Raw genomic sequence first — 14,321 nt, forward strand, 5'->3', positions numbered from 1 at the left:
TTTCCCATAGCAGCCAGGGCTCTATCTATGGAAATGTTCTGCTCTATGTAGCTGCCTGAGTGAGAGCTGTAGGCACTGGGGCAGTTTCCCTGGGGTTTGGCCCCCACTTCCCCCGGGTAAGACGGCTACTGCCCGGCAGCTCTGCTCCAAGAAAAGCAGAGGCCCAGCAAGTGAGAGGCAGGGCGCCAAGGATGCCTTTTGCGTCACCTTCCCTGACCTAGGGCCTTCTGTGGAGTTGCCAGTGTGATCAGGTATGGCTTTCCACATGGCATGCTCAGTTCAAGCACACACTAAACTCCTCGGAGTGAGCGGAAGTCTAATTGGATCAGAGACCAAGTGCCAGTCTAACCCCACCACTCCTGAACATCTCTGTTTCTTTGTCTCCTCATATGTAAAATCAGGGTAGTGCTAGGACCTACTGACCGCATGGGTTCACTGTGATACAAGATGTGTAGAGTGATAAGGCCAGTGGCAGGTGCACAGCAAATGCTTGATAAGTTTTTGTTTTAAGGTGGGTGGTGGGGGAAATGGCAGGGTTGATAGTATTCAAGCCAGCCAATGGAAGCCAAGAGAATTCAGGTTGTGGTGAAATCAAGCCAGCATCCAGACAGGAGGGCAGCTTTCACCTGCTGGGCAGCCAAGGCTGGCAGCTGCCTGCCACTGATGCTGGAGACAGCATGTAGGAGTCAGAGCTGCTGGACCTCTGGGACTGCAGGAAGAGCATGCATGGTCACAGGGTAGCATTCCCAGGGGTCTCTGGGGGCAGTCAGGAAAGCAGCCGCAATCTCCCACGCTTGGAGAGCCCAGCAGAGCTGACTGCCCTCAATCCTGTGCCTCCAGGTCCCTGTGAGGACCTGGCCGTTCCACCAGGAGGCACTACAGCTGCCCGGCTCCTCCTTGTGGCTCACTTCCTGTCTGCTAACTTCACAGTCTGCCCCCTAGGCTGACCCCCTTTCTGACTGGCTAGTTCCTACAACACGTTGTGCAGCTCCCTTTAATGGTGCCAAGCAGCAAGATCTTAGGAGTCTGTGGAAGGCCTCCCCTTTCCGTCTGTACCACGTGCAGCCCCACCACGACCCACAACAGGGCATGCTCCTGGCCCCTAAACACCAGGCTGACTGCCCCAGGCCCCTGAACACCATGTGAAGGCAGCTACACATCCTTTCTCTAAAGGGTTTAGAACAGAGGGCCAATGAACACCACACTCCAAAGCACATGAAGAATATTAATTAAATGAAGGTTTATTTCAAAATTAGTCTTAGAATGTAAGCTGTTTTTGAGGGCTGGAGCCAGACTACATGAGTGGTGAGAGCATCTGCCTTCCTCCGACATGAGTGGAGAGGAGGCAATGTCACCAGTCCTGCCCCTCGGTCATGCATCCAATGATTACTAGGACTAGAAGCCAACAGCAAAGGGCCCCGCGTGTTTGCTCACGTTTAATCCAGGTTAAGCTATACACGTTTAAATACACGTTGGAGGTTACGTGGTGCCATGCAGTCCCTGTGATGGAATGACTCTTGCTCAGTGACCTCCACAGCAAGGCTGCTCCCAAGGGCAAGGTTAGGTAGGACAGAGTACTGAAAAGAGAAGAGGAGATAAGAGAGGTCAATGCACAGTGGGGGTCAGGACCTGCCAGCCCAGAGCAGCCCTGGCTGAGAGCGGTCATGACAGCTTCTCGCCAGTGTCCTCAGCAGAGAATTGCCCCTTTAGAACCAGGGAATAATTGCAATCACGTGTCTTCCTTCCAGAAGAAGGAAGAGCCAATGATAGGTGGTTGTTTGGTGTAGCAATCAAGTGCATGGTTTCTGGTGCCCGTCTGCCTGGGTTCAAATCCTAGATCCAGCCGTTCCTAATTCTAAGACCTTAGGGCAATGACTCAACCAGTCTGTGCCCATTTCTTCATGTACACAATAGATTGTGCCTCTGCCTACCCCACAAGGTGTTCAGAGGCAAGTTGAAAGTGCTCAGTAAATGTTAACTAGTTTTATAAATTTCCTGACATTTCAGTGGATCACAAGGGGTAAAGTCGAGCCCTCAGGCTCCCAGGCTTACAGAACCCCTTTCTACAAACTTCCTTTGACAAGCTCCTTTGAGAAATTTTCTGCTCTTTTAAAACCTGTAAGAGTCAGAATTTCTTCCCAATGTTTAGCCTAAATTCCTCCTGCAGACATTTAAGATTAATCTCTCTGATCCTTACGGAAACAATATAGCTCAGAGGTTCTTAACTGAGGTCCCAAGCCTCTGAAACTGTACCCAAAGTTGTGTGTGCGCCTGGAGCAAAAAACCTAATGAGATAAGGGGTCTAAAATGAATAATCATCGAGGGATGGTGTTATGGACTGAATGTTGGTGTCTCCCCAAAATTCCTGTGTTGAAGCCTAACCCCCAGGGCAGCCATATTTGGAGATGGAGCCTCTAAGGAAGTAACATTAGATGAGGTCACAAGGGTGGGGCTCTGATCTGATAGGATTAGTGTCCTTTTAAGAAGAGACACCAGAGAGCTCTTGTGCTCTCGCTCCTCACACACACACACACACACACACACACACACACACACACACACACACGGAAGAAAGGCCGTGTAAGGACATAGTGAGAAGTGGCTGTTTAAAGCCAAGAAGAGATCCCTCCTAGAAACCAAATTTGCCAGTTTCTTCATCATGGACTTCCCAGCCTCTAGAATGCTGAGAAAACAAATTTCTGTTGTCTAAGCTACCCAGTGATACTTTGTTTTAGCAGCCTAAGCAGCCTAATAAAGATTAACATCACAAAAAGAAAGACAAGCAGAGAGTATGTGTCTCTTAATGGAAGTTTACAACCACTGATAATATAATGCTTAAGAAATTTCAGGCTGTGGGGCCTGCTCCATGGCCAAGTGGTTAAGTTCGCGCTCTCCGCTGCGGCGGCCCAGGGTTCGGATCCTGGGCGCGGACATGGCACCACTCATCAGGCTACGTTGAGGTGGCGTCCCACATCCCACAACTAGAAGGACCTGCAACTAAGATATATAACTGTGTACAGGGGGAGTTTGGGGAGATAAAGCAGAAAGAAAAAAAAAAACAGATTGGCATCAGTTGTAAGTCCAGGTGCCAATCCTTAAAAAAAAAAAAAAAAAATTTGAGGCTGAATCTGATCAAGCCTCTTGCTCTCCCAGTTAAGAGGAAATACAGAAGATGGAAGAACATATTAAATTAAACCATGGGGACACAACCAGCTAGCAAAAGCAACAGGGGCAAACAACCTGATTTCTCCAAGAAATAAATTTCAAGGAATGAGAGAGGAAGGAAAGGTGAACCTACGTATATTAAGAGAGACTCAAGAAACATATCCAACTGCAATGGACAGACCTCCACTGGATCCTGATTCAAACAAATAAACTGAAAAAAAAATTTACAGGGAAATCTGAATGCTGATTGGATAGTCAATGACATCAAGAAATTTTTTACTTTTCTAGTTGTGATAATGATATTGTGGTTATGTATTATTTTTAGGAGTCCTTATGTTTTAGAAATATACACTGAAATATTCATGGGTGAAAAAAATGATGATTGGAATCTGCTTCAAAATAATATGGAGGGGAGAAGTTGGGCAGGGGTATGAATGAAAAAGATTGGCCATGAGTTAATAATTGTTGAAGCAGGAGGTTAAGTATATGAGAGTTCATTATACCATTTGCTCTACTTTTATATATGTTAAAAGTTTCCATAACAAAAGATAAAACAAAAAAAAAGTTATGAAATGATGTAGCTAATCATGACCGTAGTTTGTTGCCTTGCGAGCAGCTGAAAACTATTGAAAGTATCCTCAGGCTTTGTTCTTCCTAACTAAATAGCTCAAACTCCACAGAACTTGCACAATAAGTCTTTTGTTGGTTTGGCTGCTCTTCACGTGGAGTCACTCTGGTGACTAGGGGCTGATGGAATCTCCTTCCCAGGCCTCCTAGCAACGTCCAAAGGCAAAACCCACTCCTGCGAGGGCCTCACAATTGTCCACTTGATTTCCCTGGCGCTGCCCGGTCTGGTCTGGTCTGGTCTGGTCTGGCATGGATGCCCCAGGAAGGCTGGAGAGTCAGTTCCTCACCTTCCACAGGAGTCCTAGGATAAGGGGCCCCAGGGGCCTGGGGCAGCTCTTACCTTTTAAAATGTAGTCTGTTAGCAAAGTGGGCACCTTCTCATTGTCCTCCTTCATGGCAAAGAGAACTGGAGAAGGAGAGAGAGAGAGATGAGCCAAGGTGCCATCAAGGCATAAAGCTCAATTCTAGGACCAGACAACCCACCAACCCAAAGTGAGTGAGAAAGGATTCAAGGAAACTAGATATTCGTTGAGTATTGAGAAAAGTCTAGAAGCTTCTGTCAAGAGTCAACATTCAACATGCTGACAGAGGAGAACACATCAAGGTCAGAGTGGCCTATTGGTGACTTTATTTTCTCTTTTTCTTGTATCTTTTACTTTTTTTCCTCATCCATAATTTCCGCATCATCTCCCAAGTATATATATTTAATAATCATAAAAATAAATAATTTAAAAAAAGAATCAGCTTTCAGATGCAATCTAAATGTTAAGCATAATAGTCATCATGTTATTCAATCACCAATAAACTGTCTTAAAAACACTCTATTCAGAAGCCACTCCTGTGGCCTAGTGGTTAAGTTCAGTGTGCTCTGCTTCAGTGGCCTGGGTTCGGTTCCCAGGTGCAGACCTACACATCACTTGTGGGTGGCCACGCTGTGGCAGTGACCCACATACAAAATAGAGGAAGACTGGCATAGATGTTAGCTCAGGGCGACTCTTCCTCAAGCAAAAAAGAGGAAGATTGGCAACAGATGTTAGCTCAGAGTGAATCTTCCTCAGCAGCAAAACAGAAAATTCTATTCATATAAACAGATACTATTAGAAAAATCTCTCACCTCTAATTTATTAATAACAAAGGAACTGAATTTAACAGATATTTATTTTCTATTTTATGCCCGGGACAGTGCTAGAATTTGTGGAGATGCAAAAGAATTATGGACTCTCAAGGAGCTTACAGACGACTTGTTGAAACAGTTCATGATCTACGCACGAAGCGAACAATAGGGAAGTTATTAAAGCCTAAAGGCTTTTTATAAAAGTCTCTAAAGTAGCTTTTCCTGTCATCAGAGTAGGTAGCACCTTTTCATATTCGTACTTCACATTGTGGAAGTCAGCTTTCTAGAAAATCCTTCCAGAAAGTCACCAGACTTTGTTTATAATATCAAAAAACGAGGGATGGGGGAGTCCTCCAATAAGTTTCTTCATCCATAAATTCCTAAATAAACTATGCTCTATGTATTCCATGTGATCTTATAGGACTTTATGAAAAATGAGAGACATCTATGGGTACAAGACATACTTATTAGTAAAGAAAGAGGCTGAACATTATGTATTAACTTTTAAATGAATAAATAAACTCTAATATTCATAGAAAATCTGGAAGAATGTGCATGAAACTGTTAAAAGTGGTTATCTCTGAGTGTGAGACCACAGGCAATGTTCCTTTCTACATTAGACTTCTACACTGTCTGTCTTTTTAAATTAGCATGTATTACTTTTGCAAGCAGAGAAAACGAAGATCAGCTGGCACTAATAGCTAGGGTCCGGAGGCAATCGCGACAATGGACTGATCCCCAATCTGTGTCCACGTCCTTGCTCTCCATTGATTACCCTGCCTAGTTTCAAGTCAGGGTAATGAAACTTGATTCCAAAAATCAGCAGCAGGTGAAGAGCAGAGCCTGACGGGGGGCATGAGTCAGTGGCCAGGTTCAGAAAAAGAAAGAGCCTGAACCTGAGGCCCTCCAGGGGTTGATTTCTTTTGTTTTATTTCTTCTGTATTTTTAGACATGCATTCTTCTCAAATTAATAGGCTGGAAATACTTTGCAACTGAACATGATGAGCAGATTAAATGCCGCACCAAGAAGATGGCCGTAAAAACACAATAACTGTACTCAGTCAATATGTATCTAAGTTGATCTCCAAAGTCCAAAATTCATATGAATTATCTGGTCCCAAGAGCTGGTCTTTGGCCTACGTCCTTGATTCAGGAGTAGGGCAAAGAGGAGACGTTGTTCACAAATCCATACAAAGATTTGCCAAAAGAACAGAGCTTTCATAAGCCACAGGAGAATTCACATTCAGGAAAGATGGTAGCTTTTTATTTTAAAGGGTATAAAATATTGGAATATGGTATATCCACACGATAGAAGAGAGAGCCATAAAAAGAATGTTAACCAAATGTTAACTGATGTGACTAAAATCATGATACAAAATTTTATAGCCAGTATAATCCCAACTATATGGAAAAGACATAAAATATTATGGCTTAAAAACAGCTAAATAGTAACCACAGCGGAGGGCACAATGAATTATTTATCTTCCTTTGTTCACTTTTCTATATTTCCAAAGTATTCTAAATGCTGGATAAGCTCTAACTATAATTTTTTAAACTAACTTGAAAAATGTAAACAAAGCCACTGTTTCTTAATTAAAATGAAAGGATTTCACACTGAATTCCTGAATGGGTATCTGTAGTAAATTTATAGCTCTTTCTTCTTTTGAAGACCATGATAGAGTACTTTACATATATCAACCTTCATAATTTGTCCAAATTATTTTCCAAATGCTTACTCCTTGTGAAAACACAAACACCTATAAATGTCAGTTCATTTCTATCCGCTCCCTTTAAAAAAATCTTAGTGCATGTTCATGCAAATAAAGGAGTTTAAAATGAGTTAAGAGGAAGCCAATGTACTTTGAATTTAAAATCCCAGATTCTCAAGGACACAGTATCTGTTGAGGCAGGCAGGATTTCCGTTTACCAGAACCTCCTACTTTAGTCCTGCAAATTGATAAAAATGAAAACATTTGGTCACCTTTAGCACCGGGGCCCAGCAGGTACCTATCTTCCTCGATGAACAGACAAAGCTCCTCTACCCATCCCCTGGGGTATCACACAGCCCTGCGGCTGGCCCATTCCCCCCGAGGCAATGCTGCAGTGGGCTGGGCAGCCTGCTTAGGATGTCACTCAATGCAGTGCACGGTTGCCAGGGAGATGGACATTCTCATGATTCACTGAGCTGTCACCACATCTCAGCCGAGGATTTTTCTCTTCCTAAAAGAATCAAGCTGACACTGATGGCTAACACCACGTGCCCCTGGCCCTTTGGGGGTTGTAGTGTTTGATGTATATAAAGAGATTTTGCCTACAAAAGGCTCTTTATCACACACTGTTTTCTCCCATAGCTCAGAATGTTTATTAATATTATTTGACCATAGAGCCAAAGTGGAGGAGAGGAGGCAGTCATTTCCTGAAAGGAAAACCAGACTCCATTCTTTCCAATCAGCCTCACCCAACCCAAGAAACCTTACTTCTCATTAAAACTACAGCCAGTCCCACAGACTGAGCTCCCTCCTTCGGGGCACAAGTTTGGGCCAGGCGACCTCAGGTTGCAGAGGGCAGAACGGGCAAGATAGAGAATGCAGAGCCTCAGAACTGCTGGGTGAACCACAAGAGGCCCCTGCACACCACTACTGCCCCCTACCCACTCCCAACCTCTGTCATCAACTCATTTTGCTCTGGCAAGTCTCTTCCCTTCAGGAACAGGGAAAAGGCAAGACAGCTCTGGGTATCACTACAGAGCACTTTAATTTTACCCCTGCGCAGGGGGATACAATGCAATGATACGGAGCATATTTTGACCCATCCGAAACTGTTCTCAGGACACCTCAAGCCTGAGGCACCAGGGGTGCAGGTCACAGGGAGGGAGAGAGCAAAATAAAGCAGCTGATCTCGCTGAGGAGAGGAACTCACTGTTTGTCAGCATCTGGAGATCTTCCACTGACGGAGGGGAGGCCTTCTTCTCATAAGGGATGACTGTGTTCAGATACTACAAGACAAACATGGTGGGCAGGGCTTGAGACATAAGATACAGTCCCTCTGGGCATAAGATATAGTTGACAATTAGCACATCATTGTGTTTTTCTCAAACAAACAGGCTCCCTCGATTAACATTCTCGACAACACCCGTGATAATTTGCATACCACTGTTTCAGGACCTTTTTCGCATCTTTGGGGAATGTCTCTTTAAAACTAAGACTTCACCCTACTAGCCAAGAAAAATTTCCCTCCATTCCAACTTCTACATTCTCCTGACACTAGAAACTTTTTGTTTCTTTAGGAATCCTGGTGAGCTTTTCCTACGGGATTAGAGCAAAGAACATTTGGGGGGGTGGGGGGTGTAGGAGTATTATATTTTCTTATCCTTTGCAGAGCAATTTGAGAATGAATGGTTTCTCTTTTGTCAAAAATGACAGGCTAGAGAGAGAACCTCAACCTGGCCCTCGGTCTTGGATGTTGGGTTTGCTTCCTCTGCTGGATATGAGGTGCTCCTACAACAAAATCATCTTCGGGGCCCAGTGGAGAGCAAAGAACAAGGGCCAGAAAGACCTTGAAGGGTTCTAAGGGAGCCTGGGGCAGTGAGTGAGAAGAACTCTAGACCAAAAGTCAGGAGGCCTGTATTTCAGTCTTGGCTCTGCCACCTGCAGTGTGGCCTCGGGAAAATGCCTCATCTCTCTGGGCCTTAGTTCTCACTGCTGTGAAACGAAGGGACTGGGTTAGAGGTTCCTAAAATCTCTTCCCACGCTGCAGTCCTAGAATCCTAACACTAGGATTCAGCCACAGATATGTCGAAAACACATATACGGTGTACGCGCACTTATTCCACCATCTCAAACTTGTCTATTTTCGCCCCGGCCATCTCTATCAGATTATCCACTTCAGGGGCGCAGGGACCAGGACTTACTCAGCTTTGTTCCTGAGGGCCTAGCAACAGAGCTTAGCACAGATGGGTACTCAATATAAGTTTTGAACACTGTCTTAATAACTAGAAATGCAAACTACTTCTCAGGCAACTAACTGACTAAAGGGAACCAACCAGGAGATGCCACTGCGTGGGTTATGGTCAGAGTGGGGCAGCAGAGAAGCAGTCTTGGGACTGGTTCAGCTGGAGATCCAATGTGATAGTTAATCAACCTCTTGGATGGGATCCATCTTGAAATGGATCCCACTTTTAATGCATTTTGTTCTTAAAACAACTTAACTCATAAGTCTACAAGCAGTGTTGAGTTTTAATTTTATCCAGGTCCTAGGATACTGGAGCTCAAAAAACTGTTCACCTTTAAAAAGACACTTTCTGTTCCTCCTTAAGAGTAGAAGAAAATGTTAGGACCCCTCCCCTGCCTTGCCGAGGGGTGGGATAATTCTAGTGAATCACCATGCCGCATTTGTTGGGGAGGCCAAGTTGCAAGAGACCAGGAGGAAAGCTGGGGGCAGGAAGACTGCTCGTACCTGTTTGTCAGTTCCTGAGGAGCCGAAAGTCTGGCGGATGCCGCTCTGCAGAATGTTGGAGATGCCTTCCATGCTGAAGCGCTGAGGGAGCAGAGAGGGACTCAAGGAGAGCAAACACTTCCTGCGCCATATTCATCACCCCCAGGGACTTCTGTGTCCTCCCTAAAGTACCCGACCCATGAGCTGCCACACTGTCCCCGATAACTGCCCCGCGGCTCTGTGACCGAAAAGTAAATTGTAAGACCTGGGCTAAGAGACAGGCCAAAATTTCAGCCCGAGCTTAGGAAGAATAAACAGCAGAGTCTCAAAGACTTATCTTAGAAAGTCCCTCAGGGCAACAAGACACCCCTGCACTTCCCCAGGTTTCCTCATTGCAGCCTCCACTGTGTAAATAGCACCACAGTAAAACCTGGGCAGCTGATGATGCAATATCTTAGGGAAGAAGACAAAATGTCCAGCCACGGGGAGGGCAGATGTAAAGCAACTGTCCTTGTCTGGGAAGCTTTTTTCAAAATGCCCATGCCTACGCCCAATTCAGTAGGTCTGGGACAGAGCCCAGACAAAGGTATTCTGAAAAAGCTCTTTAGACAATTCTGCTGAGCTTCCCTGATTAAGAACCACTGGTTTGAAGAATTCTGTCAATATAATCACAAGGCATTTGATAACTTTCAATCCTGAAACATCCTACCTGCACGCTAAAGAGTCAAGTCAGGACTCTCAACTATGCCAGGAGCAGGGATTCTGACGCAGAGTCCAAAGAGACAACGCGTCTCGGTGCTAAGTGCCTTCACTCCACTTCCTACGGTCTTGCCTAAGAGAACACGCGCCATATTCAATTATTTTCTAATGTGTACATCCTGTCTCTCCCAGTTAGACTGTGAGTCCTCTGGGGAAGAAGAGGGGACAGGCGGTATCTTCTCCCTCTTTATGGCCCCACTGTCTGCCACAGCGTCCTGCTCACACTCACTGCCCAGTGCAGGTCTGTTTATGAGTCCACTGCAGGATTGGTATGGGGACCTGAAATGGCGAGGGTTTGCTGTTGGACGCGCCGTGTCTTCCAGCTGGGTTGTTCACATACCTTGAGAGGCATCTGGTTTCCTTTCTCTATTCGGCTGCTCTGCAGACTCAGCCCTTTCTCTTTCCGCCTCTTTTTCATCAGTTCTCGCTGCTCCTTCTGCTTGTTCTGAACCTCAATAAGCACTGTGATGAAGGAGTTCTTCACTTCCTTCTCAAACTCCAGCTCGTCCCGGCGGGCCAGCTGTTGCACCAGCTCCTCCGAGAAGTCTCGGATGGCACCCTCCACCTGGTCCAGCAGCTCGGTCAGCTCAGACCCAGACATGTGCCTCAGTCCTGCAGGGGAAGACATCCGAAGGTGACACCTGCATCCCAGCCAGAGCCCACTGGAGAGGCTCCCGGTCCTGCTGCCACTTGTGATGGGACTGCCCCTTCGAAGGAGACCCCTTCCAACTCCTTAAAGGGGCAGGAAAGACCTTCACAATTTAGGGGCATGCCAGGAAGGGAGGGCCAGTATATGGTCTGCAGAAGAGAACACCACACTCTGGAAACAAGGAAGAAGAAACAGCCCCGAAGGAAGCCTGTGGACTCTGTCCACAAAAATGGGTGTGGATGGACACATGCTTTTTGATCCTTGTTCTTTCCTCCTATTTTTCTTCTGTCTCTATGATATTCCCCACGTGAAATGGGTCAAGAATCAGAGGGGAAAAAACATTAAGAGGAGGTTTTGGGCATTTGTGCTGAAGAACAATAAAGAGGTGGTGTTTATTCCCAAGAAGTGATCAAGACACAGCTGACAGCAAGACAAGCAGAGCAATGCGAGGCCTTCTTTACATCTATGGTCCATGTGCCAGTGCACGTATTCAAAAATATATGAAACGTGCAGAAGACTGGCCACATGCATTGAAATTGATGCTGGCTAGCTGGCACAGAGTGGTCTGCTACTGCCAGGGAACAGGAAAGGGAACCTGAGATAACGGATAGAGATAACTTTACTTTAAGTTCTGTCTCCTAAGACTTCTTCATTTAAAATAGATGTGAGGGCATCTTTTTGATTTTGTCCCTTTCTAACGGCATCTTTTGTTTCTGCCTCAGAATCCATTTTCCGTTTCCTTTTCCTTTCTGCTTTGCCTGGATATTTGCTGACTTGGTTCGACTTTCCTTTATTTTGCTCTTTGGAGCAGCCCTCCTCCTTCTGTTTTTGCCATTTCACTCTGCATTTCAGCTGTTTTCACAAGTCGTTTGCTGAACGCTTCTATGTTTGGGACCTTTGTGTGGCTGAGAATGGCCCGATTGGGGCGGCTGTGAATGCGGCACACGGCCAAATCTGCCCGTCCCTCCCCAGATTCCTTCTCTGGCCGTCGCCCTGCCTCTGCTGCTGAGAGCCACAGGGTTTTACTTGCAGGACGCAGGTCTTCAGATGGCGCCTCCATTTTTACCACTATTCTAACCCGTGCTGGACATTTATGCCATGATCAGCCTTCCTTCTCTCTCCGTTGTTTCTAAGTGCCCTTCACCCCCCATGCGGATGTATTGCCATGGCCCCTCCTGCAGCATGGGCATCATTATCCCTATGGATTGATGAATTTTATACTCAGTTTTGCCTTTGCTGTGTTAGTTACATCTTTTCATTTCAAGCTTCATCCACCTCTTTCTTTGCATGATCATCATTAGTACAAACCTGTGTCAGAGAGTTAATACGACACAGAGATTAAGAGTGCGGACTCTGAGTCAACCCCCCTGGCTTCAAATTTTGGCTCCACCCCTTACGACTTGTCTGTGGTATAAGCACAAATATAAATTAAAAACAAGAGACTTGATTCTCCCTGTTAAAAGTAAGGGAAGAGGCTTTCCCTCTCTCTCACCTCCCTTTTCTTTCAGAACTTTTTTCTCTGTCCTTTTCAAATGTATGTCAATCATTTCAAAGGCTAAATAAGCCTCTTGCCAGTCTCAGGACTCTGGAATGTTTCCTCAAGGACCAGGGAGTTGCTGCTTTGAAAAGTAATATCATCAAAGAAGATAACAAGGACCTAACTTGTCACAACTCCAAATCGCAAAACCTACTTAATGTAATGGGTATATCCACTTAGCTACAGACAAGACTGAGATTTCTTTCTGGTTTTGCAATCCTTTTAGCAGGTTGTCTGGAATGTGTGTCACATTCTGGCTTAATGCTTATTCAGTAATAAAATTCTTTTCTTTCTCCTCTCTTCCGTGGAGAGATTTTCTGGGTGGGGAGGAGATTTTCTTTTTAATTATATTTTCCCAACGGTGGCCTTGAACAAGTCACTTAATCTCTCAGAATACTGTCAGCTCAATCCTAATGAGGTGGGTGTGGGGATGAAATGAGATTATGCACGTAAAGTTTTAGAACAGGCCTGGCAATAGAAATCTCTCCAAAAATGAGTTATTATCTTTACCTTTTACAGGTTGTTTTGTTTGATTCTATCATTTTGAAAAGTGGCTCCAGACTTCTTATTGTGCTTTACTCTTGTTCTTTGGATAGTTTTACCAGTTTAATTTTGCTCTGTTGCCTTTCCTCCCCCCATAAAATGCTGACTTCTCTCCTGAGGCCCAGTGAGAAAGGTGGTACCAACTCCTTCAATTCGAGGTTGTTAGCTACGTTTGAAGCAAGTGCCCAGTGCCTGGCACAGAGGAGGCGTTCGTCCTCGGCAAGCCCGCCCCCCAGGGCCCTCACCTTCATAGGACCAGTTGTTGTTGAAGGTCTGGGTCAAGGCCTGCATCTCCTGCAGGAGGACAGAGTCTGCCTGGGAGGAGGTCTCTCCCCCATCCTCCTCCTCCAGAGCCTCCTCCTCCTCCTCAGGGTCTGGGGAGTTCTGCATCATTTCCTCAATCTCCTCAATTACCTGAAGAAGGTACACAAGACAGTGCCCGCGCTGTTGAATTTTCATCAGTTAGGTATGTTTCTAATTTGCTGTCTGTGAAATTCCTAAAGCAACATTGTTACTTCATAAATATTGAATAATAGTAAAACTAGATCTGACCAAGGGCTTACACACACTCCTGTGGTAATGTAAAGCACTCTTTAATGGAAACCTCTTCCAAGAACACCACTTAGATGAGTGCTTTATTGGAAATAAATACTCTTTCAGGAAACGAGGCAGAGCTGCCTGGAAGGGAACATTTACTTCAATTTGCTGAGCACTTTATTTCTTAGTGGGAAAATATTTTATCCACTCTACTTTAACACGAAACCCAATCCATTAATTGTTACAACGCTTATGACCAGAAAAAACAAAGTGTTCCTAGAACAACCGAAAATGAGGAGGCTTTTTTAACATAGAGGAAAACAGCTATTTCTCCAGAATTCACCTGGACAGGAACTAAAGCTGCCCAGCAGCAAGATGGTAAAATAAGAAAAGGATAGGTAAGGTCGGGAGAGCAGAGGATTGATAAGAAATGCGGCTGTCATCTAGACCCTTGATAGCGGACACTCCTAGAAGAGTCAAATTAGATAACTGCTGAAAGGCACAAGGGTGAACTACCTTGTACATCAATTGTCTCCTCATAAAGAAACTGGACAAAGCAAAGGCTGCTCCTAAAAGGGGTCCCCATGTGAGTCTGGTCACAACAGTGCATTTATACGTCTGTCTGTTCTCGATGCTGTGATGGACTCAGGCTCCAAGGCCACTGGACTATGCCCTTTGAAGTGGGTTTCATGTTAGGCTGGACCCAAGATAAGGGGACTAGGGTCCCCTCCCTCTCCTCTCAGCTCACAAATTTAGACGATGCTTACTGCTTGACTACTGAAGCCATTTACAGCATGCAACCAAATGACACCCCCCCTTTAGAATTTTATGACTGCATTTCTTTCTCTCAGAGTACAGTCAGGCATCGGCTTAATGACAGGGATACATTCTGAGAAATGCGTCTTTAGACGATTTCGTCATTGTGTGAACATCACAGAGTGCACTTACACAAACCT

The 14,321-nt window shown here is 45.2% G+C and overlaps 1 protein-coding gene across 2 annotated transcripts in view; it reads right to left on the reverse strand.

The window, feature by feature from the left end:
- Positions 1 to 1,225: 1,225 nt before the first annotated feature.
- FEZ1 (fasciculation and elongation protein zeta 1) overlaps positions 1,226 to 14,321 on the reverse strand; it is a 41,330-nt gene continuing 28,234 nt past the window's right edge. For both annotated transcript variants that reach the window (XM_008529345.2, XM_008529344.2), the window contains 6 exons: positions 13,074 to 13,242; positions 10,440 to 10,711; positions 9,362 to 9,442; positions 7,826 to 7,901; positions 4,133 to 4,198; positions 1,226 to 1,577 (listed from right to left, as the gene is read on the reverse strand). In XM_008529345.2, the coding sequence (XP_008527567.1) occupies positions 1,561 to 1,577; positions 4,133 to 4,198; positions 7,826 to 7,901; positions 9,362 to 9,442; positions 10,440 to 10,711; positions 13,074 to 13,242 (681 nt within the window). In that variant the 3' untranslated portion in view covers positions 1,226 to 1,560. The remainder of the gene's footprint in view (positions 1,578 to 4,132; positions 4,199 to 7,825; positions 7,902 to 9,361; positions 9,443 to 10,439; positions 10,712 to 13,073; positions 13,243 to 14,321) is intronic.

Source organism: Equus przewalskii, chromosome 6 (assembly GCF_037783145.1).
Source record: "Equus przewalskii isolate Varuska chromosome 6, EquPr2, whole genome shotgun sequence".
Lineage (NCBI taxonomy): Eukaryota > Metazoa > Chordata > Mammalia > Perissodactyla > Equidae > Equus > Equus przewalskii.